Source organism: Cavia porcellus, unplaced genomic scaffold, assembly GCF_034190915.1.
Source record: "Cavia porcellus strain 051 isolate PalLab524CR breed Dunkin Hartley unplaced genomic scaffold, mCavPor4.1 scaffold_9, whole genome shotgun sequence".
Taxonomy (NCBI): Eukaryota; Metazoa; Chordata; class Mammalia; order Rodentia; family Caviidae; genus Cavia; species Cavia porcellus.
The window spans coordinates 3,824,270-3,850,812 of record NW_026947492.1 but is presented as its reverse complement, the minus strand read 5'-3'; the positions used below and the strand labels follow the sequence as shown (position 1 = coordinate 3,850,812).

The 26,543-nt window shown below is 45.5% G+C and overlaps 1 protein-coding gene across 2 annotated transcripts in view; it reads left to right on the top strand.

The window, feature by feature from the left end:
• Pou2af1 (POU class 2 homeobox associating factor 1) overlaps window positions 1-24,338 on the top strand; it is a 43,731-nt gene extending 19,393 nt beyond the window's left edge. Inside the window, exons 1-5 of one of the 2 annotated variants that reach the window (XM_013155581.3) lie at window positions 504-1,366; window positions 18,533-18,663; window positions 19,169-19,211; window positions 19,296-19,561; window positions 22,278-24,338. In XM_013155581.3, the coding sequence (XP_013011035.1) occupies window positions 1,192-1,366; window positions 18,533-18,663; window positions 19,169-19,211; window positions 19,296-19,561; window positions 22,278-22,592 (930 nt within the window). In that variant the 5' untranslated portion in view covers window positions 504-1,191 and the 3' untranslated portion in view covers window positions 22,593-24,338. Of the gene's footprint in view, window positions 1-503; window positions 1,367-18,532; window positions 18,664-19,168; window positions 19,212-19,295; window positions 19,562-22,277 lie in introns of those variants that run through there. The other variant, XM_013155583.3, reaches the window with a different exon arrangement.
• Window positions 24,339-26,543: the final 2,205 nt, after the last annotated feature.

Below are 26,543 nucleotides of genomic sequence, written 5' to 3'. Positions count from 1 at the left end.
AAGATTTGAGCTGGGTCTTGAAAAACAGAGGTGACTTTTAGACAGAGAAATGGGGAGATTACCAGCATGCGAAGACATCACGGTGAAAGTGGGGAATTGCGGTTGTCTGATGGGGCCTAGGAGATTCTGTCAGTGGGCAGCAGAAGATGTGCTGGGGAGGACGACAGAGGCTCAACCACAAGGACCCTTTTTTTTTTTTTACTTCTAGCTACTGACCTGTGAAAAGGATAAAGGAGGATGCAGGATGGGAGCCAGGATCTACAAGATCACTCCAAGTCATACGGAGGACAGAGCAGCAAAGCCCAGACCTGCCCCAGGGCCCTAGCCTAGGGGTCGTGACCCAGCTGATCAGACACTGGAGCCTGAGTGTACGTGCTCCGCACAGGAGGAGACCTAAGCCTCACCCCCGTACACTGTGGTGCTGGACCCCTTCCTGCCCTTTTGAGAAGCTTCCTGATCATCAGGTGGGGGCACGTGCGAGAAGCTCTGTTTCTAAGGTGCTGATGAGTCTCCTTTAAAAAGGCAGCTTCATTGGAGGAGGCTAGGTGTCTTGTCCTTTCTTCCCTGAACGAGTTGGCCTATTTTTTTGTGAGTTTATCAGTTATCAGAACCAGTGTCCCCATATTTAAATAAAATTAAGCCTTGCCATTTTTGGTGGAGACTGGGGCAAAGGGCGTGGCCACTGAATTTCAAAGTGGATAAACAGAAAAGCAATATTAAAAGAATGAGGAGGTTGTTTAGTGAGGCTTGAAAGGAGGACAGGTGTTTCCTCCCATGTTAAGAGTCAGTGACCCCTGGGAATCACGTTTCCGTTGCTTAAGGCGGGCTAAGTCCTGCCAATGCCCGCTGGTGTAAACCCCAGATAAGCACCAGAGAAAGCCTAGCATTTTCCAGAGTGTCCTTCTGGACCCTCATTGTGTGAGGAGATCCAAGGCTTAATACAGTGCCCACGTTATTTGCACATACACACACACACACACACACACACACACACACACACACACACACACACACTCTACAGCTGTGTGCCAATGGTCCCGGCCTTTCTGTGCTGTGTGGTCGTCAGTCTCAGCTGGCTGGCTCTGTGTGTGAAGCACTCTGCAGCCGGTGGCCCTCAGAGGATGCACACAGTGGGGTGACGGCCGTGCTGCTATCGCAAAAGTGCACTCGTGCCTGAGGTGGGAGGATGTGATGACGCACCGCTGCGCCGCGGGAACTCAGGCCTTTAAAAAGCTGAGGACACAGCCCCCAGCAAGCAGTGGTTCCACTGGAGGAAAGCATACCCAGGCTCACATTCAAGAAGCCAAACTGTCTGCTTCAAAGAGAAAAGGCAACATCCTGTCACAGGCCATGCTCTGGCAAAAACGTAAGTGCTTTGACTGTGCCTGTCAGAGCTAAGTAAGCACCGCCAAGGGCTGGCAGGTCATGGTGGCCTGGAATTGGGGAGCCAGTGGTGGCCACAGGGCCACAGGGCCTAGGCTGCAAGCCCGGAGAGTGAGGAGGAGGGAGGTGGGTGAGCCTGAGCCTGGTGGAGAAAGCAGCCTGTCAGAAGTGATGCTGATTTTCCAGGCTGGAGAGAAACGAATTGATGCCCGAGCAGGGCAGCTCATCGGATCTCCACCTCTGTGCATGAATCACTGTGGTGAGGACGGGGTAGCTTATGATTCACCGCCAAAGCCAGATGTGCTGTGGCGGAGGGGAAGGCGGCAGCTCTTCATTCAGGGGCTGTTTCCACAGCCAGCCGGCTTCAGCCTGCTGTTCAGTCCCATGGCTGCCTCTGGTGCAATGACTGAGCTTTCTGCCAAGACGATTTGTTGCTGTGAGCGTGTGGACATGAGATGGCACTGAGGTTTAGGAAGCCTGTTTTGAGCTGCTTCACGCTCTTGCTTTTGTTCTCTTTCCCATTCTGTGGTAAGGCTGGTGTATTCCACTGCAGAGGGGCAACAGGTTTTTCTCTGACCTCGATTTTTATCCCTGGAGTTGTATGGAACAACTGTGAACTTTATTTTCCATTATGCAGACTGAAAAAAAAAAAAACTTGCACTATTTGTAATTGAAGTCATACAGAGATTATCTACAGCATTCCTTGCATGAAGTAAATGAAGTCAACCCAATGGTCTCATAAGAGTTGAACGTTAGTTGAGCTCAATTTTATACCTCCTCAAGCAGTGAATATCACTAAAAAACTGTTCTGTCTTCTCATTAAAGGTGCTTAATTCTTTAAAATGTCTTTTAGTTAGTTCTGATATACCATACCTCAAGAAAACTTAAAAAAATACAGATTTAGAGAAAAAGAAAATTTAGGAAGTGCTTATTTCACAAGAAGCTGTTTTGTTGGGTCTTTTAAAGTTTTGATAATGAACTTCATTGATTAAAATGTGACAGTGTCACAGTGTCATTGCTTCCGTATTTCTTGTGTAAATCTTTTGCAGTTGAGCTTGTTATTGTGTGATGGAGGGGAGTGCTTTCAAAATTTCTCAGATTGTGAAGTTCCATCACTGATGTCAGCAAGATACATACTGTTCAATAAAAGAAATGTACTTTAATTTTGAGACCTTTGGACTTCTTCCAAGATAATTAGGAATATTGTAGATTGGATGGTGTGCAGCTGCTATTAGAAGCAGAATGGCCAAAGACCCCATGCTTCTAGAAGCAGTGCCAGCGGACACTATTGGGAGTGCCCTGTGTGTGAGGCAGGTAGGCCTTAATCTCATAAAGATGTTCAGGGCCTTTTAAGTACCCATATACCCTCTCAGAGCTGAATCATTTGAATTTTGTGTGAGTGCCCATTTTTAAATTTTTACATTTTTTTTCATATTTAAAATGGGAGTAAAAGTAATACTTTTCTGCAGAGATACTGCTAGCGAGCTATGATGCCACCTAAATGATGCTAACTGCCCTAGCATCTGAGATATGGATCACACCCTTGCATACTATATTCTTTCCTTCTTGGTTGTATACACTGTATTTTTCCACTCTAATGTTTCCTAAGATATGAACAGTTTTCGTTACAGAATGCTGGAAAGCTTGCTTCCTGTTCGAGTTGAGCCAGAGCTACGTTGTAAAGGAGATCACATACAGGCTCATCAATGCGATAACTAGGGTGAATGTTTTCATATGTTTGGATGAACTCAAATCAAACTCTCTTTAATTGTCCTTTTTGGAACCTTAATGAAAATTAAGAAAAGCCCCAGGTACCTACTCTCTCACCGTGGGCCCAGTCAGGGGATGTGGGTGACTAAACACTGTGGGAAAATCAGTAAAAACAGGGTGGCATCATCAGCCCACTTAGACTCACCTACTGTTCTAAGGGAAGGGCTTGAAATCAGACACCAAGAGTGCTGAAAATGCACTTTCTTGTTTCAGAAAACACCCTCAAGGCATGAGCTGAAATGACTGTACCCTAGGGTTCCGAAAAGGGTTAAGAAAACATTTACTTTAAAGTTATGCTCCTTCCTACCTGGCCCATGACCCTTGCTTGTGGACTAACTGTGCTTGTGGGCTTTGGTTAAGATCAAGGCAGCTTGCTAAAGTTCAGGACTGCCGGCACAGACAAGTAACCCATCAGGCCCCAACCGTGGATTTGAGATCTGCCTGAGTGGATAAAGAAGTCGCTCCACCTGCAGGTTCTCTTGCCTGACAGTGTGCTGGCCCTTTCCGTCCTGTACAGTGACAACAGTGTCCACTGCAGCTGCTCACTAGTGCCGTGGAGACAGCTTGAGTACTGGCGTGAGCCAGGGCTTGGCTACAGTAAGCTTTGTACAGTTAGTGCACCTCCTCACATTCTTAAAAACCTGGAAGAGGGGAATTCTAACGCCAGCTTCACCAGCTTTTTGTGTAAAGGGAAGTGGAGAAGGTGGGTAAAGTGATACCCGGCTTCCTTTCCAGAAGTGACAGTGCTCGTTACTGCCTTCTCTCCTGGACAGCTTCCTTAAGTCCACCTTGAGCAATCACCATGATTCCAAATTCTCTTCTGTATATTTTCTCCATTCTGATTAGGATAATTTAAAAGCCCCAATCAAAATATTCTTGGGAGATAGGATCTAATGAGATTTTTCCAGTTATCTAAAACAGGGATATGTAAATATGACCTGTTTTTGTAAATAAAGTTGTATTGAGACACAGCCATGTCTATTTGTTTGCATACTGTGTAAGGCTGCTTTTGGAAGTTCAGTGGTAGAGCTGAGTGCCTGTGACAGAGCCTGTATCGCACATGGCATACAAAACCTGAAATAATTGTTATCTAGCTGGTTATAGAAACTTTGCCACATTCTGGCCTTAGGTGATCCGGTTGGTGTGAAGGAGTTTATTTCTTTAGGGTGTGCAATACTGGGCTTGCAGAATGTCATCTGAAGTAGAAGATAAAGCTTGCAGACAAGCTGATAAATAATTTGTCTTATGCTAAAAGTTGATTTGATGGAACTGATCCCTGAAAGGTAATAGAGTTATGTATAATACATTGAACACCACTTGTTAGAAAGGAAATGCGATTTCATTTTGTTGTCGTGTTAAGGAAAGATCTTCATGATAAGAAGAAGCAGATTTGACTGATTTTTCTCTGATTTGGCTGATTATTTCATGTCCCACAGACTTGGCCTTGGTACATTTTCACTATGTGTTCTGTCAGAGAAGGCCCTTAGGAGTAGGAAATAATTACTGTCAAGGTATTATGGCTTCCAGACAACTTGAATAGAGCACAGTTGAGTAGACAGACAAATTAGAACCTCAGACTTCTTGTTAAAAGAGAACTCTGCTCTTAGGATTTACCATAGGGTTCCACTAACTAGGCAGCTTTCTTTTCAGGGCAAAGAGAAAGAAAATGTGTAATGCCCATATAATTTTTAGAACCTTCACATTTTCTGCATAAATTCAGATACAATCACAACAAAAGGTAATTAAAAATCTGTGGACAACCTCTAATATTTTTATTCTGTGACACAACTTTTGCTTATTTAACAAGTCTAAGTAAACACTTTTACTTCCAAGTTTATCTGTTGATTCAGTGGTTTTTGTTGTGAAGAAGTAGAATTCAGAGGAGACACATTTACAGGCACCTTCTGCAGGTGGAACAGGGGACGTGCACTTACCAGGCACATAACTTTAACTGGTAAAAATGCAGATGATTTCATGTGTATTTTACTTCCTTTATCTTGTATTTACTAAAGAAAAATGTCAATTTTTCCCTCTACACCCAAAATGTTACTGAGTCAGAAGTCTTCAAAGCTTCCCCCCATTCACACCTATAAATTATTCTTTTGTAAGGAACATGAAAGAATCAAGGTTGTCTGCATTTGTTTACTATATGTGTGTACATTTGATTCATTAAGAAGTCCTGTAAATGTTTGCTTTTAACTTTCCCATTGCAAAATAAGTGTATCAGATATTTTCCACTTTGATTTCTTCCTAGTTTATTTTCTGACTAAATGAAGATATTCACTGACTCTACGCCAAGAATGTCTACTTATTGTAAGCCAAGCAAATCAAAGCTGGCTGATTAGGACCATCAGCATAATTTCGCCTTTATCAGTACTTAAGCATGCTTTATGAATACTTAGGAACATTCTAGTTTTCTCATTTTGAAAAACAATGGCTTGACAAGAGTGGCGCTACTTTGGACAGGTGCATCTCTTAAATCCTCTTGTTCTGTCTGGACGATGTGTTCAAGAATTATCCTTCCAGGCAGGAGACACAGAATCTACTTTCAAATCCACAAGTAATCAAATATGGGGCCTTTGGTAAAACACTTAGCTACTTCGAGACTTGGAGGAAAATTTTTTTTTTTGGTACTGGAAGTTGAATTCACAGCCTCACACTTGCCAGGCAGGCACTGCACTGCTGAGCTATATCCCTGGCCCTGACTTAGAGGAAACTGAAGATGTGTTTCTTTGCCTAAGAATGAGGAGACTGCGTTTGATTGAAGTTCTCTTCTATCTGTAATTGTTGGGTGAAAACAGTAGTATTAAACAATAATACCCAGTTTAATCTAAGTGTTCTTAGCTTAATAGCAGAGATTCTTGCACATGCTTAGGACAGGCTGTTTCAGCCTTGGCAACACACCGGAATGCTCCGGAGACGATAAGAACCACTGTTGTCTGGGTCCAAACCCAGAGCTTCTGGTTAGTTCTGGGCGTTGGGGTTTTCCAATGCTTCTCTGAGTGATTCTAACGTACATTCAACGTTGAGAAGTGCTGCCGTGAGGTTGAAATCAATAGCTTCGCTTCCACCTTGAGACTTACTACGAGTGGAATGCATTCAGTCCATTAGTGATAAACAGCAGCTCCCGGCACTGAGTACTTATCTAATGTCATGCGACATACTGAAGGTTCTGTTGAGCCACTTCAGATTCAATTTCTTTGCTAGCAGGCACCTGAAGTGACAGAAATTTAAGGCAGTAACATACATTCTGTCCCAGGAAAGAAGTTCGTGGCAGGCTGTTCAGTCACTGTGAACCTAGCTCTCATTTCTGTTATCTTTTTTGGTACTGGAAATCAAACTCAGGACCTTGTGCTTACCAGGCAGGTGCTGGGCGGCTGAGCTACATCCCCGGCCCAACTTCTGCTACCTTTATCATATTTTCAGGCAAGGAAGATGACAGGGAAAAGCAAAGAAAAATATGCCTCTTCTCTCCAACATGCAACTTCTTCTGACACCTAAGGGCCACTCCCGTCTACATGGGAGACCAACATAATTGTTTAGCTGGGCACTTTGCCACCCTCCACAATGCAGGGCTTGTTATGAAGAAGAAGGCAGTTTTTGGGTGTGACAACCACCAGTCTTTGCCATGCTTTGAATGCATTATCTCATTTAATCCTCATTAAAAAATCCGTGGCATAGTTGAGTTGTAAGGCTTTGTCATAGATGAGGAAACTCAAGTTAAAGATCAGGTTAGTAACTCACTCATCTGACTCAACCTCAAATACTGACTTGCTAAGTTGTCCTGTCTCCTGCACAGGTTTTAGGAGGTGCTGTTGGTGAAAGCCTGGGCCTTTTATGTTAGCTAATGGCCAGTGGAGAAATGAAGCACTCTGGTCTACAGGGGGCTGTTTGGATCATAGAATTCACTTTGATGCATTAAGCTTATATTCTATTGAAGAAAATAAGATTTTTGCTTGCTGATTTACCTCCTTCACTGGGCCCTTTGAAGATGTGTTGGCCAAAGGAATGCTTAAAGAGGGACTTAGAGTTGCCTCGAACAATCCAGCAGATCTGTTTTTCTAGGCTCTGCGTAGCTGCTTGTGCTGGGAGTCGAAGCTTTTGCCTCCTCCAGTATTTCCTTCTTTCTGAACTTTCGAGACTTGGGAAGGGTCAAGGTATCTCTTCTTATCTCTGCATGCACCTGTTCACAGATGTGCACAGAACAAATTTGGAGAGTAGGGTTTTGAATTAGTGGCATCTCTGCTCTTTGCTTGTAGTAGTTTAGCAGTTCGCCTTCTGGGCATATGGATCTGAATTTGAGTCCTAGATTTCTGCCTTGCTGGTTGGATGATGTTGGCAAGACATTTTGCCTCTTTTGGTTGCACTCCTTATGCTTGCAGCAAGGACACACTTCTTTTTTTTTTTTTTGTCTTTTTCCTTTTTATCGGTACCGGGGATCGAACTCACGACAGCCTGCTTGCAAGGCAGGCGCTTGCATCACTGAGCTAAATCCCCAGCCCCTAGGACACACTTCTTCCTTCATAATTGTGGTGCTTGACATTAAGTAAAGTTACTATTACTGCTTTCCCATTGTCACCTCTGAGGACAAAGGTGATGCAGGCTAATTATAGATTACATTTTGCACGGCTTCTGAGTTTGCATTTCTTGTGAAGTGGTAAGGTACATACTCTAAATGTAAGTGTAGCAGACATTGTGAGCACGGTAATGCTGATGCTTTAGATGACCATTCTTTGACTACATTGGCGATGACTTCCCTAAAACCCTTATAAGGTAGGATGTAGCAAGGCTTGTAGTAACTAGAAAACTTGCATTTGTCTTTTAACTCACAGGTTTGGTGTGTGTTTATAAACTATTTATGAGGAGAATGACACTTGAAATATACAAGAATAGCACTATTGATACCGAAAACCGAAACAACAATGTGCTGCCTCCTTTTCTTAGTAATGGTTTCATTAATAGCACTTTCTGGGAAGAGCTGGTGGCCAAAGAATTATAAACGAGAATAATTCTCAGACCAGGTGTTAGGTGCCCAAAGAATATGAACACCCTTAATAAAAACTGAATTACTTTTAACCCACTAGAAAGATCCATCACTTTAATCGGAAGAGAGGATGCAAATAAACATCGTGAACATCTTCCAAGCCTGAGAAATGTTGAGGAGAAGGAAAAAAGCGAAGAAGAAAGGCAAAAGAATTGAAGATAGAAGCAGATCTTAATGTTGGATGAAAGCCACATCAATTTATAGAAGGAAAATCAGTCATCTACTTATCATGCCTTGCACACCTGTATAAAGTATCCATCTAATAATAGAGTTATTTCTATCTAGCGAAGTCAACCAGTGAAAGGAGTTGTATTAGGCAGAAGGGCGAGAAAGATGAAGTCAGGGAAAATATGGAGTATAGGACACTGAATATAGGGATGATAATCAGGCATACTGCTTAGATAGTAGACACATAGACACATGTTAGCATTGGGAAGAAAATTCCAGGATATCTAGACTCATATATACAAATCTGAGTCATAATTCTCTTTATTCAAATCAATATATTATAGCACTCCAATATAAAAATAAAAATGGAGTAGTTTTAGGGGGATATCCAAACTCAGGTTGCTGGGTAACTGTCAGGTTTTCCTAGCTCCCCTCCTAGGTTGCTTCCTACAGGCACCATAACTATGTCTAGAGTACTTTAATGGTAGTTGACATCTTGACTTGATCAGATCTTCATTCCTTTCAGCAAGATCCCTAATAACTTGTCACAGATCCTTGATTTACAGAGTAAGTCGCTGTGACATGTGTCGCGTTGGTCTTCCTGAAATTTTGCAATCATGAAGGTAGTGTTTTCAATCTTTGTGGGGTGCTTGTGAGTAAGGAGAGGGAAAATTCCTATGAGTTGATCTCAAGCCATCTTTCAAACCTGATATGCTAATGACCACTCTTCTTCTCCAGTGCCTTTTATTAGGGAATCCCCTCAAATCATGAGGGCTATTGGTTAGTAAATCTGAGACTTACTCTAAAAAGCTCATCTTGACTGGCAGTTATGTTCACATCATGAATTCGTGTTCAGGACTACTTTCACTCATGTAGACTGTAGCCCAGGCCACCATGAATCTTGCGACTCGGGCATTTGGATCTGGCCTCACTTGTGCAATTTCTGCTGGCTCTGAAGAGTCCTGCAAAGGAGTCATTCTTATTTGGGAATTTCAGAGAAAGTTTATTTCTTTCATAAAAGATTCTCTTTGGTCTTAAAAACCCAAAATTAGATATTACTTAAATCAAAGAACAAACAACTATGTTTTAGCTGCCTTGTCTAGCTGCCTGAGCACAGATTTTTTTTTTCTGTCTTAGATCAATCTGTTCTAGATTCAAGCCTTTGCAATATATAACCCTGCAGGGGCTGCAGGTCAGGTGTTAACTCTTAGCAATATATAGGAAGAGTTTGTGTCTCTCAGATCAGCTGTGACCTCCAGAATGCTGATAAGAAGAGATGTCTCCATGTCCTCTGCTCCGTCCTTCCCTATAGTGGTGCACTGTTACATGTGGGGTGCCTGGGGTGGGCAGGCTTTCTTGTTCACTGCCTGACATGGGACTGCTGGTTTGGAGCTCTCAGGTCAGACCCTGTTTCTTCACAGTTGATACCTGCTGCTTCCAATAAAGCTGAGGTAATGCCCAGCATCAGTCAAAATCTGCCTAGCTTTAGTAAGTGATAAAACTCCCGCTTCTAAGCATCAAAACACTATTTGAGTGTTCTGTGTCATGTCCTGTACATGGTCATATTTCTATTCCAGGTATGACAAGTATTCCAGGTATGACCTGCATAGCTCCTTTGAAGGAACATCTACAATCAAACCTTAGCTGTGGCCTTTGTAGATGCGCACAGTGTCCTTAGGGGTCATACCTGAGGTCACAACAAGGCTGTGCCATCTTCTCTGACTGTCATCTAATTGCTGCTGTTCAAATATATCCTACTTGTTTATTCTTGGAGGAATATTTTTGAAAATTTTGCACTGGCCACAAGCCTACTCCCCTGGTGGTTTCCAAAGAAAGAAGTCTGTTTAGTGCTTACTATTTCCATAAAAGGTCAGTGCCAGGGTTCTGGTATCTTCTATTAGAATTTCTGTCTACAGATGGAGTCTCGGACTCTGCAGCATCATTGGCCTCCTTGTCTCCTAGGGTGGATTGTCCTTGGGGTCACTGGACCCCGTTACTGAAGAATGACTTCCAGGAACACAGGCCTCCCAGGCCGCAGAAGGCCCTGGGTATGATGAAAACAGACACTCAGTAAAAGGATGCACCGAGAATGAGGCTAGCTTATTGTCACCATGTTAAGGATAATTCTCTGTTGAGAGATGCGCCATGAATTATTGGCTGAGATTAATAGATAAATAGCTTTCTGCGGAGCATCTATTTTTCGGGTGTTTGATGTTTAACTATGTCAGTCTCATAAATCCTCCTAATAACCCTTGAGGTAGATATTATTTTTATTCTACAGGTAGAGAAACTGAAGGTTGAGTGGTTTTCTAGGAGTCCCACAGATGATAAAGAATGCAACAAGATTTCCAAATTAGGTTTATGTTTGTTCTGCACTATATCACATTGCTCTTCAGTGCAAGAATTTTGGGTCCTGCTTCCCCTTCCAGTTGAAATAGATCCCTTGGAAGAAGGTAGGTTATAACCTCAGCAACAGTGGCTCTACTCTAGCTCAGAGCGCCTGAAAATTTGTTTCCTAGACTTTTGAGGCTCAGTAGAAACCTGAAGGCAGGTTATTTCCATGTTAGAATCTGAGTTCCTGGACTGCTCTTCTGCTGGGCGAGTCAACCAAGACAGGGTGAGACCCGCTCATAGAACATCCTGAGGGCTTCTCCAGGGCTTCCCACTTGTTTAGGAGAAGGCTTGGTCTTAGCGTGGCTTGAACCTCTGACCCTCGCCTCTCTACATGAAGAGACGATATTCCTACCTCTTGCCTCTGGCTTTTATAGAGCCCCTTTATGACAGGGGCCCTCAGCTTGCTGCTCATTTAAGCCCTGGAGAGTCAGGGGGAGGCAGAAATCAGTCAAATAAACCAGAACTACTTCAGTTCTGAAGCAGATGTAGCTCTGTCACAGTTTATAATTCTAGATTTGCTTGTGTGATTACTTGATTAAAGTCTGTATATTCCACAAGAGCAAACTGTAGGCTCCCTTAGAGCCGGTGCCTCGTCTGCTCTGCTCAGCGAGTACCTGCTCAGTGGACGCTCTACCAGAGGTCCCTTAATCTTCTTGACCCCTGCCCTGGAACATGGTGCATCTGAGATGGGAACCCTTTCTGCTCTGGTAACCCTAGTTTCTGTAAAAGGCAAGCAGATGCAGCTGGTTTCTCAGGTGGACCTATCTGCTGTCATTTCAGTCAAAAAACACCAAAAATAAAACCTTGCGGGGAATTGTTTGAGTCTCTCACTTCTCATCAGTGCCCATGTGAGCAGACTGCTCACAAGTCTGCGGCGGACTCTCTTCGCCTCTTAGCTGGGAACTAGTGTTTCTTGAGGGAATTGGAAATCAAGGGAGACAGGATGAGAGTGTTCCTAGCCTAGACTCCAACTCCAGGAATCCGTGTTAGGACTAACCAATGGGCCATTTGATGACCACCAGACTCACCCAGAGAAATAAATGGAACTTGCCCAGCAGGGAGGAGGGAGAAATGGACTGGGTCCTGGGTTTGACTGGTGACACTGTTACTTGTAAGTCTAGCCCTTGGGCAGATCACTGAATGTTTCTGAGCATCACTTTCCTCATTAGCAGAAGAAGAGGGGGAGAGTAGATACCTCCTCTACCTAAGAGGGTTGGTGGGGCTTCACATGAAATCATTTGTGTCAAAGTTTTGGTGAACCACAGAGCATCATGCAAATGTGAGTGATTATTTCAGAGTTCCTGGGAGTTAAGACTGTGACCAAGAAACACATGGATCTTTGTCATGCATTGAGGTAACATACCTGGGTCTGATAAAGAAGAGGTGGATCCCACATCCTTCCTCTAGCTTGTTCTGTATGAGGTTTAGAGGGAGAGTGGACAGGTAATATGCAAGGCATAAGGGTGCCTGAATGACAGTGGGAAAGGCTCCGAGGACCACCGCCACGCAGAAGGCTCTCGCACCTGAGGCCTTTGGCCGGCCCCGCCTGAGTTCATGGGGCAGGGCACTGGAATGTTTGGCACACTCCAGGCAATCCCAGGGTGTTGGAGTGGGAGCAGTTCAGGCAGGAAGTCGGTGGGCCAGGCTGGGCTGTGGCCCTCGGGCTCCTTTCACCTCATAAACTTGAGAGAAATCCCTGGTGGGTTGCCCTGCGTGTCAGTTCCCTGCTGGCTGCCACTTCCTTTACACAGAGATCGCTCAGCACCTGGACATCTGTGGCTGGGGCCCTGTGGTTCTAAGGCTGAAAAACCCTTTGAAACCACCCCATCATTCTTGGGGAGGCTTCCTGGTTCCTCTAGTAAGGAGGTCACTGCAAGGTCTCTCTAGGTCCTCCCTATGTAGCCAGATCTGGGGAACGTCTAAGAGACTGTGGCATCCTTTGGCTTCTCCCGGTGGCCCTATCTGTGGTTGAAGAATGAACCCTGCGGGGCTCATAGGAAGGAATGTGTTTCTTAGATTGGGGGCCTGCAGAGGGGAAAGGTCACGGACTCTTCCTGTCCCTCCTTAGACTGGAGATAGCCGCCAATTTTGACATCTGACAGAGACATCCCAGGCTATTGATTGCAATATTGTCATTTAGTCCTTTGCTGCCCCAGCGGCCTGACAAGCAGCTTCAAATTCTAATTTTGTCTGTTTCTACTTTTATCATATCTTTCTATCGATCGGTGCCATGGCCCTCCGCATCTGCCCTGCCCCACCTGCCATCTTTTTTTCTGTCTTGAGTGCTATCTAGATTGCTAGCATGTGTGAGTGATGTGTTTATGATCCCTGGCTGTGAGTTCCCCTCAGTTCAAACATGCGTGAATGGAAAGCTCCTATTTACATGTATATGGGAGCTCTTTCTAGGTGACATTCAGAAGGAAAGAAAGAAACTACAATCTAGTGTGCATTGGGTGGGAAGGCCTTTCTGTAGCTTGTCAAGTCTAATTTTTGGCTAAAGCCCAAGCTCTTTTCTTCCTGTTTGGAGAAAAATCAGCCATTGTCCGTAAATGGAAAGAACAAATTTTAAAACTTTGACTCAGACATTTACCTTCAGCAGGGCACCTGCATTAGTGTTTCAGTTAAGCGGTGAATAACCCTTTAGCTTACCTGAACTGTTTCCCAGAAGACCTCAGCTGTCTTAGGCCACAAACACAAACAAGGTTCTTTATACTCAAGTGAAAAGTGTCAGCAACTTTTCAGACTTTGTTTTCTGTTAGAAACTGGGGCAAGTTTGTTAGCCCTAGGCTTGAATTCCTATTGTTCAGGTTTTTAAAAAAAATTTTGCTACAAATAAAGAGAAAATTATTTGTTTTGCCTTGATGAGTCTTTTTTCTCTCTAATAATACTGAAAATCAGCAGGAAAAATTAATCTTTATAGTGGTTACTTTAGTGATCAGTGGCATGTCATGATTGATAGTGTGGAGTAAGAGTTTCTGAGCTGGCAAGTTTTTATCTTTGAAGATGGCCTTGTGTGATTGTGTCCTCCGAGGTCCAGGAAGGTGTGAGTGGAGAAAGTTCCCGTGGGCAGCATCGTCAAGATGGATTGGAAGTGTTCCTGTCCTCTGCTTCCCGCCTGATGGAAATACATCCGGCCTGGATATCTGGATCCCATAGAGCCCTTAGTGCAGCGCTTTGAACTGGTTTTGAACCGGTCGCCTGGTCAGGTGATTCTCAGGAAATAACATGAGGGTAATGGATGAAGAGTCTTCTCTTGAGAGTGCTTTGGAGGCTGTTCTAGGAAATGAATGCCTGCTGAAAATAGCTTCTCTAAAATTGCCCTGGAAGGGACCAGTGCCTGCCGACCTCTCTCCTTAGCTCCTGAGTAGTTTCTGTACTCCGGCTTGAATGTGGTTTGCATTCAGTGTGGAGGTCATTAAATGAACAAGTACCTAAAATTTTGCATATTTCCTCAGTGATATTTTATTATACCTTTACCAAGGAACTAGGGCATCATGCTTATTTAAATCAGTAGAATCATATGTTCCCTTGGCTCGGTGCAGAGTGGGCACAGTTGCCTCCACGCAGCCGGGGTACTCTTTGAGGTGACCCGGGGGCTTGAGTTTGTCATGCTGTGTACTCTGCAGTGGCTCAGCAGCTGCAGGACTCTTATTTTCGTCTTGTGGAGCATGTCTGGTGTGTGACAGGAGGAACTGAAATATCTTCTGCTGATTTTTCACGTCTTCAGATTTTTCATTGCTCGTTTTGGAAAATAGAAGCCCTCACTGTGAACCAGTTTGTGGGTTTTGCTGTAAATAAGCCTCTGACCCCAACCCCATTGGTGACTAACTTTCAATGCTATGGAAAGGCAATAGAGTGAGCTTCTCAGCTCCCAAAAGGAGATACCCAATGAGAGCCAAGAGGTCCATGTTTAGGTGGGCAGATTTTTCTCGTTGATGAACACCTGGCTGCCCACTGGACACCCTAGAATAAATCAGACTTTAAGGCTGTGCTGCCGGGAGCTGCCGTTCCATCAGGGGGTGATTGAAATCTCTGGTTAACTGGGAAATTAGGCTTTTACCTTTTTTTTGCTGGTATATTATTTATTTTAGTCTCTTATTTTCTTTATTATTGTTTGAAAAATTAATACTTTTAAAATTTTATTTCAAATAATCCAGTTGATTTGTTTTAAAGGGATTCAGCAGCCCCAAGATAAGACAACCATGGTTTCAGGCAAACTTTTTTCCTCTTTCAGTTTTGTGTTTGTGGGTCAGTTCTCGTGATAGTGGCAGTTGGGAGCACAGTGTTTACTGTAGAATTAGAAATGTTGATTGTTGCCTCATATAGATTGGTGTGAAAAGCCTGGACTTCAAGTTTCAACTTGCAAACACACTTAGCAGTTGGGATCCGTTGGGAATTGTTCTGAGGCTTTGGATCCTGATACTTCACAGGCACTTTGCAAGGATGCTGTTGGGAGGCCACCACACACTTGCTTCTTCAGGTGGAGTCAGTTGTGGGACACTTTGGCACATGAGTGGATAGGGCTGTGGAAGCTTCGCAGCTGTTGTAGGAAGAGGTGTACCTAGAAATTGCTCTGCATATGCTCTGTTGTGCCAGGGCACATCTGTTGACACTGAGGGTTCCAAGGAAGTCCAGACCTTAGAAGTTGATACCATCTGCTCACAGCAGCTCCCCAGAGCCCTCTTTGTTCATTGATTTAAAAACAACAGGAGGCAGAAAATCCTTACTTGACAAGATCCTGGAAGTGTTCAGCTGGTCCTTTCCAGCCAAGTGTGCAGTGTGTCCCCTTCCTGGGAGGGAGTACAATCAGAAGGCCTCTGGGCCTTTCCCCAGAAATTTACATGCAAATGAGAGGGGGATGAGTGAGCAAGCCATGTACTTTATTGATCTGGGCCAAGATGTGTGCTTATGTGGTCACCCTATCCTAATTTATCTGGGCAACAAGAAAAACATATTGAGTTTTTCTTGTTGCCCAGATAAATTAGGATAGGGTGACCACAGTAGGGGGACCTCCAAATATGCCCCAATTTTCTCCTGAGTATACAGTGTCTCAGACTGTACTATGTGAGAAATAGCAGGCAACCCACTTGAATATATTGCATGATATGGCTGTGACTGGCCATGAGTGACCCCGAGCAGAATGTGGGAGGAGTAGGCAGCTCTGCTCTCTGCCATGCCAGGCCACCCCTGAGGTCTGAGGCAGCACTGGGCATCGCCAAGCAGACAGGATGTGGCAAGTGGAACCTGCAGAGGAGGGATGCACCCAGGAGGCAGGCCAAGGTTTAAAAAGTTATTGAGAAGTGACTGAAGGAATAAGAGGTTCCTTGAGGAAGGAGGTGTTGCCACTATCACTAATAACATTAGCTCAGGCTCCCCATGCCAAGCTCTATTCTAAGCACTTTACATCTAATTCTTGACTTACCTACCGTATACTTACCATTTTGATTATTTTATAGGCGAGAAAGCTATAAATGCATGAATTGTTCCATTAGAAGATAACACAAGGAAATGCAGCACTTGTTACCATAAGGCAGGCTCAGGAGGAGGAAGAACTTTTCTCAAATTATAGTTTCCCAAAGAAAATAGATGTGAGTAGAGGGGAGGGGAGAAAATTAACACGTGTTAAACATCTACCATATGCTGGACCCAACCTTGGGAGCTCAATTATTATTTCAGTCACTCCTTACAGCAACTGGGGGAGACAGGAGTTATTATTCCTGTTTTGTAGATGAGGAAATTGAGGCCGAGAGTCATTAAATAAATCTGAGAATTTCCTAGCAATAGGTGAGAATCCAGGTTTGAATCCAGGTGTTTTAAGCTTTGAAGGTGGTCCAGGGGCACAGATAGTAATGTGGCTGCCACTGCTATGCCCTCTTTGATCAGCCTGAATTTCACAAGTTGTGACACCGCTCTCCCTGGTAACTTCTGTATCTTTCTCACTAGACTACAAGGTCCTCATGGGCAGGGATCCCATCCATCACATTCAGTGCTACCCTCGCACACACAAGAATTGAAAAAAGGAATAAATAGCAGTGTTCACACTTGTGACAGGGCAGTTCAAGAAAGGATACTTAATCGCCTATTGGGAGATTCTTCTGTTAAATCAGGGGTGAACGGTCAATGGTCCTACATCTTCAGAATTAACGGAGGGATTTACATTCATATAGATCCTAATCAGACCTCTAGGAGCAGGGACCTAGGAATCTGAATTTTGCATTGCTCTCTAGTCAATTTTGCTACATGGCCAGGTGAGGGAGCCCAGCAGGTGGGTCTGAAGCCTCCTCTGAAATGCTGTGGCCCTGGTTTGCATCATCTGTCTCTGGGGCTCCACTTCCCTCCTGTGCCTACATTCCTGGCTTTGGAAGCCAGGCCATGTTGTTGCCTAGAAGCTGGGGGGAGGTCTGGTGCCCAGGCAGGCATGGGCCTTATCAGCTGGGTATTTACTGAGCAAAGTTCAATCACAGCCGCACTGTGGATCCGGGTTTAACAGATACTCGGGCTTCCGGGCCTTTGATTGGGAGCCTGGGCCCTGGGCCCCTTATCATCTCATGATAATGGGCACCCATGTGAGTTCTGAGGGCCAGTGCTTCCATCCAGCCCAGGCCATCTGAGTGGGCAGGTTGTCAGGCAGAGCCACAGCGCTTTGCTTGCCCTCCTAGGCCAGGAAGGAGCCCATTCCCTGGTTAATACAGGGTTGGCTTTGGCTTCTTGCCTTTGATAACAAAAGGAAAGGAAAGCTCTCGGCAGCACAGTGGATATTCTCTGGCCCCAGGGCAAACAGATCAGCACTGGATGTCTCCCAAGTCCTGTTAGTCACGAACAACCCGAGAACCACTTGCTCGAGGCCCTTCATTCTAAAGGTCCAGGAGAGGTTAACGGAAGATAAATGGCAGCACATGTTAAAGACTCACCCAACTGACAAATCAACAACTCGTCAGAGTTCACTATGGACACCTCATTTGGGAAGATACGGGGAAATAGTTTACCTCGATAAATTCATAACCTGGTTGGAAGCATTCAAAATATTTCTAATGCTCCCAACCAGATTAATAATGCAGACTAACACATAGTGGGATAAAAATATATGAAGCACTCACCCTGTATTTGATTTTATATGAAACATACAACTTATTTCTCACTTACTAAATCAAATGAATGCTTAAAACATCCCTTGGATAAGAAATTAAAAATTAAGAGGGTCAGAGAGGTTTAACAACTTGCCCAGGATCACACAGCTAGTTTGGCAGGAGCAGGATTTAAGGCTTGTGGCACCCAAGTCAGAGTCCTTGCTTTTACTGCTGTACTCTACTGCCACCTATGTTGAGCACTAATCAGATCTGCAAGTATTTGAGAATTGAAAATGCAGAAATTCCATGGACTGCAGAGGTCAAAAGACGTGGGAGAGCATTCAGGCCTGGAAAACCTGAAGTGCGGCTTCTGGGACCAGGGGACAAGCATGGCCAGGTCCTCGGGCGGGAGCTAGTTTGTGTAGTGGCGAGGGGGCAGAGTGGTTAGCAAAACGGGATCAGGTCCCAGGTGAAAGCCTTTGACTCTAGACCAAGGGGCAGCCGGGCCCTAAGCGTGGGTGTGGAGGCGTCGCAGAAGGTTTGGGCGCAGGAAGAGTGATAACTCAGGCAGACCCTCCAGCAAATAACCTGTCATCACTGGTGGTCGAGCACAGCCAGGAAGCAGGCGGATGCTCGAGGACGCGGGGACTTGGGTTGTAGTGTGTCTGAGAGGAGCTCTGGGCTCCAGCGTGGTTCCTTTCCACAGCCACAGCCCCGGAGCAAGCCCCAGCCCCACCTCGGCCCTATCAGGGTGTCCGCGTGAAGGAGCCTGTGAAGGAGCTGCTGCGGAGGAAGCGTGGCCACGCCAGCAGCGGGGCGGCTGTTGCACCAACTGCGGTGAGGGGCCAGCGTGACCTGTGTCCCGTGACGTGTGTGTGTGTGTGTGTGTGTGTGTGTGTGTGTGTGTGCGCGCGCCAACATGCGTTGGGGCAAAGAGGTCTGGAAGAAATGCACTTCCTTGTCAGTGGGGGCCTGAGGGCAGCAAGTTACTGGTGGTACCATAGGAAGTGAAGTGGGGTGAGGGTGGGGGACTGGCTTGCTGGGCCCATGGAGCCATGATGTTGGCAAGGCCCTAATGAGTGAGAAGCACACCCCAGCATGAGTGGGGGTCTCACAAGGAAGAGGGAGGTGCCAGTTCCTTATGTGCACAGACTTCTCGGAAAACTGGAACACAGATCCCTCAGAAACGTAGGCAGTGGTGACTGGGACGTAGGGTAGGGGGTTTGTCCTAACAAGGGAGATTCTTCTCTGCTCTGCTACCTGAGCTCCTGGCTGAGCTCCCTGCATAGGGCTGGATGGAGATGGCTGAACACTGACCCTGGTCTTTTTTTCTCCCCTCTAGGTGGTGCTGCCCCATCAACCCCTGGCGACCTACACCACAGTGGGTAAGAGCTTCCTGCAGCCCTGGACTCCTCCAGGCCCCTCCTCTGGTTGGCACCTGCAGTTCTGCAATTTTCTTTTCCCCACAGGTCCTTCCTGCCTTGACATGGAGGTCTCTGCTTCCACAGTGACAGAGGAGGGGGCTCTGTGTGCCAGCTGGCTCTCCCAACCTGCCCCGGCCACCCTCCAGCCCTTGACCCCCTGGACGCCCTACACTGAGTATGTGTCCCACGAAGCTGTCAGCTGCCCCTACTCAGCCGACATGTATGTACAGCCTGTGTGCCCCAGCTACACGGTGGTGGGGCCCTCGTCAGTGCTGACCTACGCCTCCCCACCACTCATCACTAATGTCACGGTACGTCACGCAAAAGCAGAGGGCGCCTTTGAAAAATAGGGCTGACTTTACCTTGGTCTTTCTTATTACATGTGCTCGGGGTTATCAGGTCATCCAAGTCAGCAGAGTCATCTAAGAAGTCTGCTGCTATCTCCATGGACCCCAGATAACTTCCAGATAGCTCCTGTCTGTCTTGTCCTGCTCCTGCCCCTTGGGATTGCCAAGGCCCCCTGCTCCTCTACCCTGTGTCTCCCTGGCTGCCTTGGCAGCAGTGGGTCTTGGCTACGAGGCAAAGTTTTAATGAATGGTATCTGTAGAGGGTCTTGTGCCAGTGCCAGCCTTTTTTTCCCCATTCAAATAACTTGAAGAGTGATTTGATCGTTCATTTAACAAAGGAATTTTCTAGATTTCTAGGCTGAGCAGAAGTTGATGCAACTTTCCAGAAAACCGTACTTTTGACTTAGCACCACCTGTAGGGTAATTTTGGGGTCCCATCTGTAGCATCAGGTTGGCTGTGTTCAATCCTTACCCCTTTACTTACTAGTTCTATGAGCTTGGGCTGGTAATTTGGCCTCTCTGAGCTTCAGTGTCCTCATTTGTAAAATGCAAATACTAACAAGAAGGTTGTTGTCGGTATCAAATGAACTCAGGTATAGCTTGACACAGTTCCCGACACTCAGAAAGTAAATGTTGGTTACCATCCCGTCCAAATCTGCCAGTGACATCAACAACGGGCCGTCTTCAAGGGCCAGATAGGAAAGGGAGGGTCTGCTCTTCTGGGAATTGAGGAAGAAAGAGACACAGTTTTATGTGACCAAAAGCATGGAAATCTTTCAGGTGTTCCCAGGAATAAAGGTTGAGGTTTCGTGGCATCTGCTCCGTCGCAGGGCACCAGTGGGAAGGACAGCTGGGCCTCAGGAGTAGTCACAGAGCCCACCCTTGTGGGTGGAAGTTGCTTTGGTTCCCCACGTCCCTTCCGTTTCCCTCTAGAGTCTAGTGTCTTCCCAGTGCACCCGCTCTGCCTCCAAGCGCCTTCCAGGCGAGGCCTGTGGGAGGCTGACCCTCATGCCTACCTGGCTGTTTCGCAGATCAGTTGCGGGGTCTTAATGAGGTGGGGAGAAGGAGGGATGCAGTGTGTTCCCCGGGAGCCTCGTTTCCGCATCACTGAGCCTGAGGCGGAGGAGGGGTGGGCAGAGGATGTGGTGGTTCCTACTCATTTCCCTGGGACGGTTCTTTCCATGATTTATCCCCTTCATCATCCTTATTATTTGCTCTGAAAGTTTCCATGTATCAAACAAACTATTTATTAAGAAATAAAGTATTTGCCTTGGGGTTTTGTAAATGAACTCATCCTGGGTGGCTTGAGCCCCCAGTCAGCTGTCAGCATCCGCACTGGGCTGCTGTAATTCCATCCCTAGCACTCAGACGTGAAGAAGCTTTATTTAGATTTTTGAAATAGGGCAACCTTAAGGTTTTCCCAGATTCTTTCTGCTCCCCAGAGGCTCACCTTGGGTCCATGGGCTCATGTCCAAGGAGAAGTGGCCATGCACAGTGAGACACACGACAACCTGCGAGCACGAGCTTTCTGCTTCATTATTCCGTGACTGGTACCCCACAGCCGTGCTCCTCACACTGCAGTGCCTGGATCAGTCACACTGTGTCTCCTGAGATCTGTTAAAAAATGCAGAATCCCAGGCCCCACCCCATACCCACCTCCTAGATCAGTCTGGATTAAAACAAGACTCCTAGGAAGCTGACAAAAGCTCTGCTCAGAACGGCGGACTCGCGATTTCCTTTCAAGGCCCAGTGACAACCAGAGAATAAGTGAGGCAGGGAAGGGGGAGTTTACATCCCCAGTAGTCCCTGAGGAGATGTTCCTCTTCCAGCTGGTTTCTTCAATTGTGAAAGACCAGAAACCCTCAGGGCGCTGCCTCTCTCGCAGGCTGGGCCTGAGGTTCCTAAGGGTAGGCTCCGTGCAGTGGGATGTGTAGTTTCTAGAGCATGTGGGATAACAGCTCTGAGCTTTGGAGAGTCATGGGGGCCCCTGATGGGGTGGCCACGGGGGACAGCTCAGAGTCAGGAGCAAAGGACAGGTATGGCTCCAGGGAGCAGCATGAAGAAAGGCCAAGTTTGCTGGCAGAGCAGTTCTCAGGCTGTAAGGAGCCTGACCTCTGCACTGTGGCTAGCACACGGGAAGAGGTGCGGGAGCTGCCGTGGCCCACTGGGGACCGCAGGATGCCAGAGCTGCTGTGTGGAGCCACAACTGCTTTCATGTCTGGGCAGGACAGCAGCCACCTTCCAGATACAGCTAGCTGCTAGGTTATGTGCCAGGCTCACTGTCTAACATGTTATTTTCAGACATTTTAAGACTCACGCATTTTGTAAACCTTAAGATCTCTGACATTAAGGGTGCATTTTAAAAATCAATGCACCCTGGGAAAGTATCTTTAATGTGCTCAGCTGTGTGACTTCGGTACTATTTGTATGCCAATGCATAGAGGAGAAAGTTTCTGAATTAGAAAGTAGCACGTGCAAGGACACCTGCAGAGGAGGGATGCGTTTGAGGTTTGCCTGGCTGCCCCTCGCAAGGAAGACTCAGAGCAGGGGGAGGTGGAGCCTCCCGAAGTGAGAAGCCAGGGAATGGCGGAGCTGGAGGAGGAACTGGAGGTTTCTTTAAGGCAAGGGCGGGTGATGGACATATCTGGTGCTAACCCTTGGTCCTGTGTTTCCATCCCAGACAAGAAGCGCTGCCACGCCCACCGTGGGGCCTCAGCTGGAGGGTCCGGAGCACCAGGCGCCCCTCACTTACTTCCCATGGCCTCAGCCCCTCTCCACGCTGCCTCCCTCTACCCTGCAATACCAGCCTCCAGCCCCGGCCTTGCCTGGACCCCAGTTTGTCCAGCTGCCCATCTCTCTCCCTGAGCCAGTCCTTCAGGACATGGATGACCCCAGGAGGGCCATCAGTTCCCTGACCATCGACAAGCTGCTTTTGGAGGAAGAGGATAGCAACGGCTACGAGCTCAACCACACCCTCTCCGTGGAAGGCTTCTAGGGCTGGCTTCAACCCGAAAGCCCTGTGCCCTGGGATTTGAAAATGCGCCTGGGCTTTGAGCCTAGATTCGTATCTTTTCACACAAAGTTAGAATTGCACCCTCCCTGTGTCTTCCCCTCTTTTTCCTTCCTCTTTCCCCTCCTTCTCTGCCTTCTTTCCCTTTCTTTTTTCCCCCCTCTAGGGATATTGGAATCGTATTTTATGGTACAAAGCCCCTGGTCTCTGGCCCAGACAGTCCCGCTTCCTGTCCAGGGTTATTCCCTGGAGAGCCCCCCTCTCCTGTGTTCACTGCTGCTGTAGTGACAGCACACTGCGCTTGTCCAAGGGCCAGCTATACCTTCTGTCGTCTTGAGGTGTATGAGGAGCCTGCAGGGAGCCCAGCCCTTGGCACCTCCCAGGTGAGGCAAGCAGGGGAAGCCCAGATGCCAGCCCTCGAGCCGTCAGTTCCCACAGTTGCTCTTTTGTTTGCTGTTCTCAGCCTTGGCCGGATTTAGGGTCGATCGAGGCAGTGAAGGCTCCAGGGCTGGGCTCAGCAGAGTGACAGGGAGGGGTAGGATGGGAACAGCAGGGTGGGTAGGCTGCGCCCAGGAAGGATGGCACAGAGTAGGGATGGGAACACATGCATGCGTGTCTGCAGCTGAGGAAGGGGAAGACAGGAGTGTTTGGGTTTTATGGAAAGAGGAGCAAGGCAGAGCAGTGATTAGGTTACCTGGTTACCACGAAGGACAGTAAACTTGGGGGAACATTGCTTTAAAAGCTGGGTTTGGAGCTGTTGAGGATACTTGCAAGGAAAGCTGAGCTGCGGTAAAGAGGTGAAGTGTTTGAGTGATGCATCTGACTGTTTTTGTCCTTCTCCAGCTGTTCTGCCTGGACTCCCTGAAGTCCAGCAGTAAGGGGGTCTTTGCTTAGTGTGGTTATGTGGCTTCAAAAGAAATCTTAAATCGCCCAAAGCCACAAGTATAGGGAGCCAAGGCTTCCCCATCCAGGCCCTGTCCTCAGCCAGAAGCACCCTTAGATTTCATTTAAAATTTTATTTTACCTTCTTCTCCCTGAAGAAGCATCCTTTTGGCAGGAGGTCAAACCTGGCTGTGGCCAGAGCTCCTGACAGTGGATGTGTGCCTTGGGTGCGGATGCACTGTCTGCAGTGGACACTACTGTGACCGTTAGGCAGACTTTTAGTCAGCGGCATCCACACAGGAGTGGTGGCTTTTCTGGGAAATAATTTCTTTGATATATTTCCTTTGTCATTTTGGATTAAAAATGCTGGAGAAAGTTGCTATTTTTGGACTTTCCCCCCTGCTTTGGGTTTATTTTGGCCCCCATTTCTCAGTATCTTCCTAAAATCCCAGTACACACCTTGAATTATTTTTATTCAAATGTAATGTTTAGATTTAGAAGCTTAAGACGTCATTTTGGATGATAAATGTACATCTCAGTAGTGATGGCGAACAAACAAAAAAGTGAGGAGATCTCAGTCTGTTTGGTGAGAGCTTTAGTTTCCCCAAAAATCTCTGTGCAAAAATTTCCACCTATTAGATGATATGGAAAGATGCAGAAGTGACCTCCACAATGGGTTAAGCTTGGTAAAAACCAGCAAGGAAATAAGGTGTTTTACATGTTAGCCAGGACTGAAATAGTATCTTTCTCCCTTCTTAAAACTCACTGCCTTGGTAGTAGTGATCAATCTAGGTTTTTTCCTGGGTTATTCTGCAAAGATGAAAATATTTCAATAAAGATTTATGGAGATTTTTCTGTGCCAAAGTGTTTTATTTCTTTTTTTTAATAAGGAATCTACATTTTATTATTTTTTCTTTTTTTAAATTTAGGATTAGTTTATTTTAAAAAGCAAAACAGAAAAAGGATATAAATGATACAGAATTTTAAAAAATAGCAGGAAATTAATGCTAGTTAATATATTACCTATTATCTCAGAAGAAGTTGTTCAGGTTACAAGATCTAGGCATAAAAAATGATCAAACAATCAAACAAGGACAGCTCAAACTGTTCTTTCTGATGAACAGTGATTCTTGGTTAGAGATTAGTAGTGTAGTTAGCCTACCCTGCACACATATACACACATTTATGTATGTATACCTACATACATGTACTCTTTTCCTTTCTTTCTTTCCTCCTTTAGTGTTTTATTTCTTATCAAATCAGTCCTCCTAGCTCTGTTTCCTGTCATTGTCACTAAAGGCAGGACCTTACACTAGTCTTGTTAATCTTGCAAATTGATGTTTTTCCGGAGGCGCCAAAGCCCGTGCAACTGTGCCTACCCTCTAGTCCTGTTCCCCCAGGGAATGTGTGCATCGCCAGTGTGCTTGGTCCATAGGAGAATGTGGGTCAGAGAATGGGAAAGCAAATTTTTATTGCTCTTCCCATTCATGTTACATGAATAACTGTTCACGATGCTGGGTGTCAGGACTAAGTGCTACCACTGACATTTCTGTAGTCTGAAAACCCAACCATCAGGGCTCAGGAGCCTGTGACATCATGTCCTGAGGCAGGCATTTCCTAGGGCCAAACATCATCAGAATCCACTCTGTCCTCTTGCAGTACCAGTCTTTGGAGAAGTAACAATTTTGGAGGAGTCTCCTTTTCTTGGTAATTCTGAGTTACTAAAGGGCCTCTGATCTCACTGCCTTCATGATTAACCTTTATTGAAGTAATGATTTTTAAAATTATTCACAATATTCTGTTGGATGTTTTATTTCCATATTGATGGGGACAGTAGGCATCGGTTACCTAGCTCCCTTGAGATGATTGGCATTTCTATTCTTTTTATATATTCATGTGGATCAGAACCTAGAAACCAAACACAGGAGGAAGGAATTTAGATTTTCCCCTTAATTTTAGTGAGGATCAGTGGTAAAGAACGAGCCATTAAAAAGGCCCTTTGTCTGCATATTTTGAGGTAGAAGTGTAAATAACATAGTCTGCTGAGGGTCAGTGTAGGTTGGTGTTTTAAAGAATTCTGATCCACAAGTTGTACATTTCCAGTGTGAACTTGGGGAGCCAGGTGCAGATAAATACATGGTAACATGAAGAAGGTAGACATGTAAAAAGTAGCAAGATCACACAAGAAGATGGTTCAGGTTCCTCGAATATCAGGCTGTACCTACCTCTAACTGAAGTTTGAAGACATATTCTACAGCTAAACATGAGTTTTACACAATCAGAAAACATAGATAACATATTTTGTATAAATTTACTTTACTTGTGAGTCACATGAGAGGCATTCAATGATTCTCTGGTGAATTAGTGTGGGAGATTAACTACTGGATGCTCTTAAATATTAATACGGGCAATAGCAAATTGGTTACAGTGGAATCTCCTTTATTTAACTTATGAATATAAGAATACTGCTCAAATGTTTTCTCTGAATGCTTAGGTAGAAACATCCATACGATGGTGTTCTTAAAATATTCTTCAGTTCTATAACTGGCTACTATGGAAGGAGTCTCACTTGTTCATTAAAATCAGTATATTTAAAATTTATATATATATATAATACAAAGTGATGCTATGATGTATGAGTACAATATGGAATAATTAAATCAAGTTAACATACACCACCTTAAATAATTTTTGTAGTGAGAACATTTCAACTTTAACACTTTTGAAATAAGTAATACATTATTACTAATAATAGTCACTGTACCTATGAAATCTTAAGAAGCCCTGTTAATCTTGTCTGAGACTTTGTTGTGTTTCCATTCTCCATCTTCTGTAACCCTTTCTGCCTTCTGCTTCAATGAGTCTGACTTTTTAAGATTTCATATATAAGTGACACACAGTGGTTGTCCTTGTGTCTGGCTTATCTCAGCAAAATATTCTCCGGCTCTATCTCCGTTGTTGCAAAGGGTAGAGTTCCTTTCTCTCTGAATGCTGAACAAGATTCCATTGTTTTCTTCATCTGTTCATCCGCTGTAGGTCCTGAGGCTGAATTCC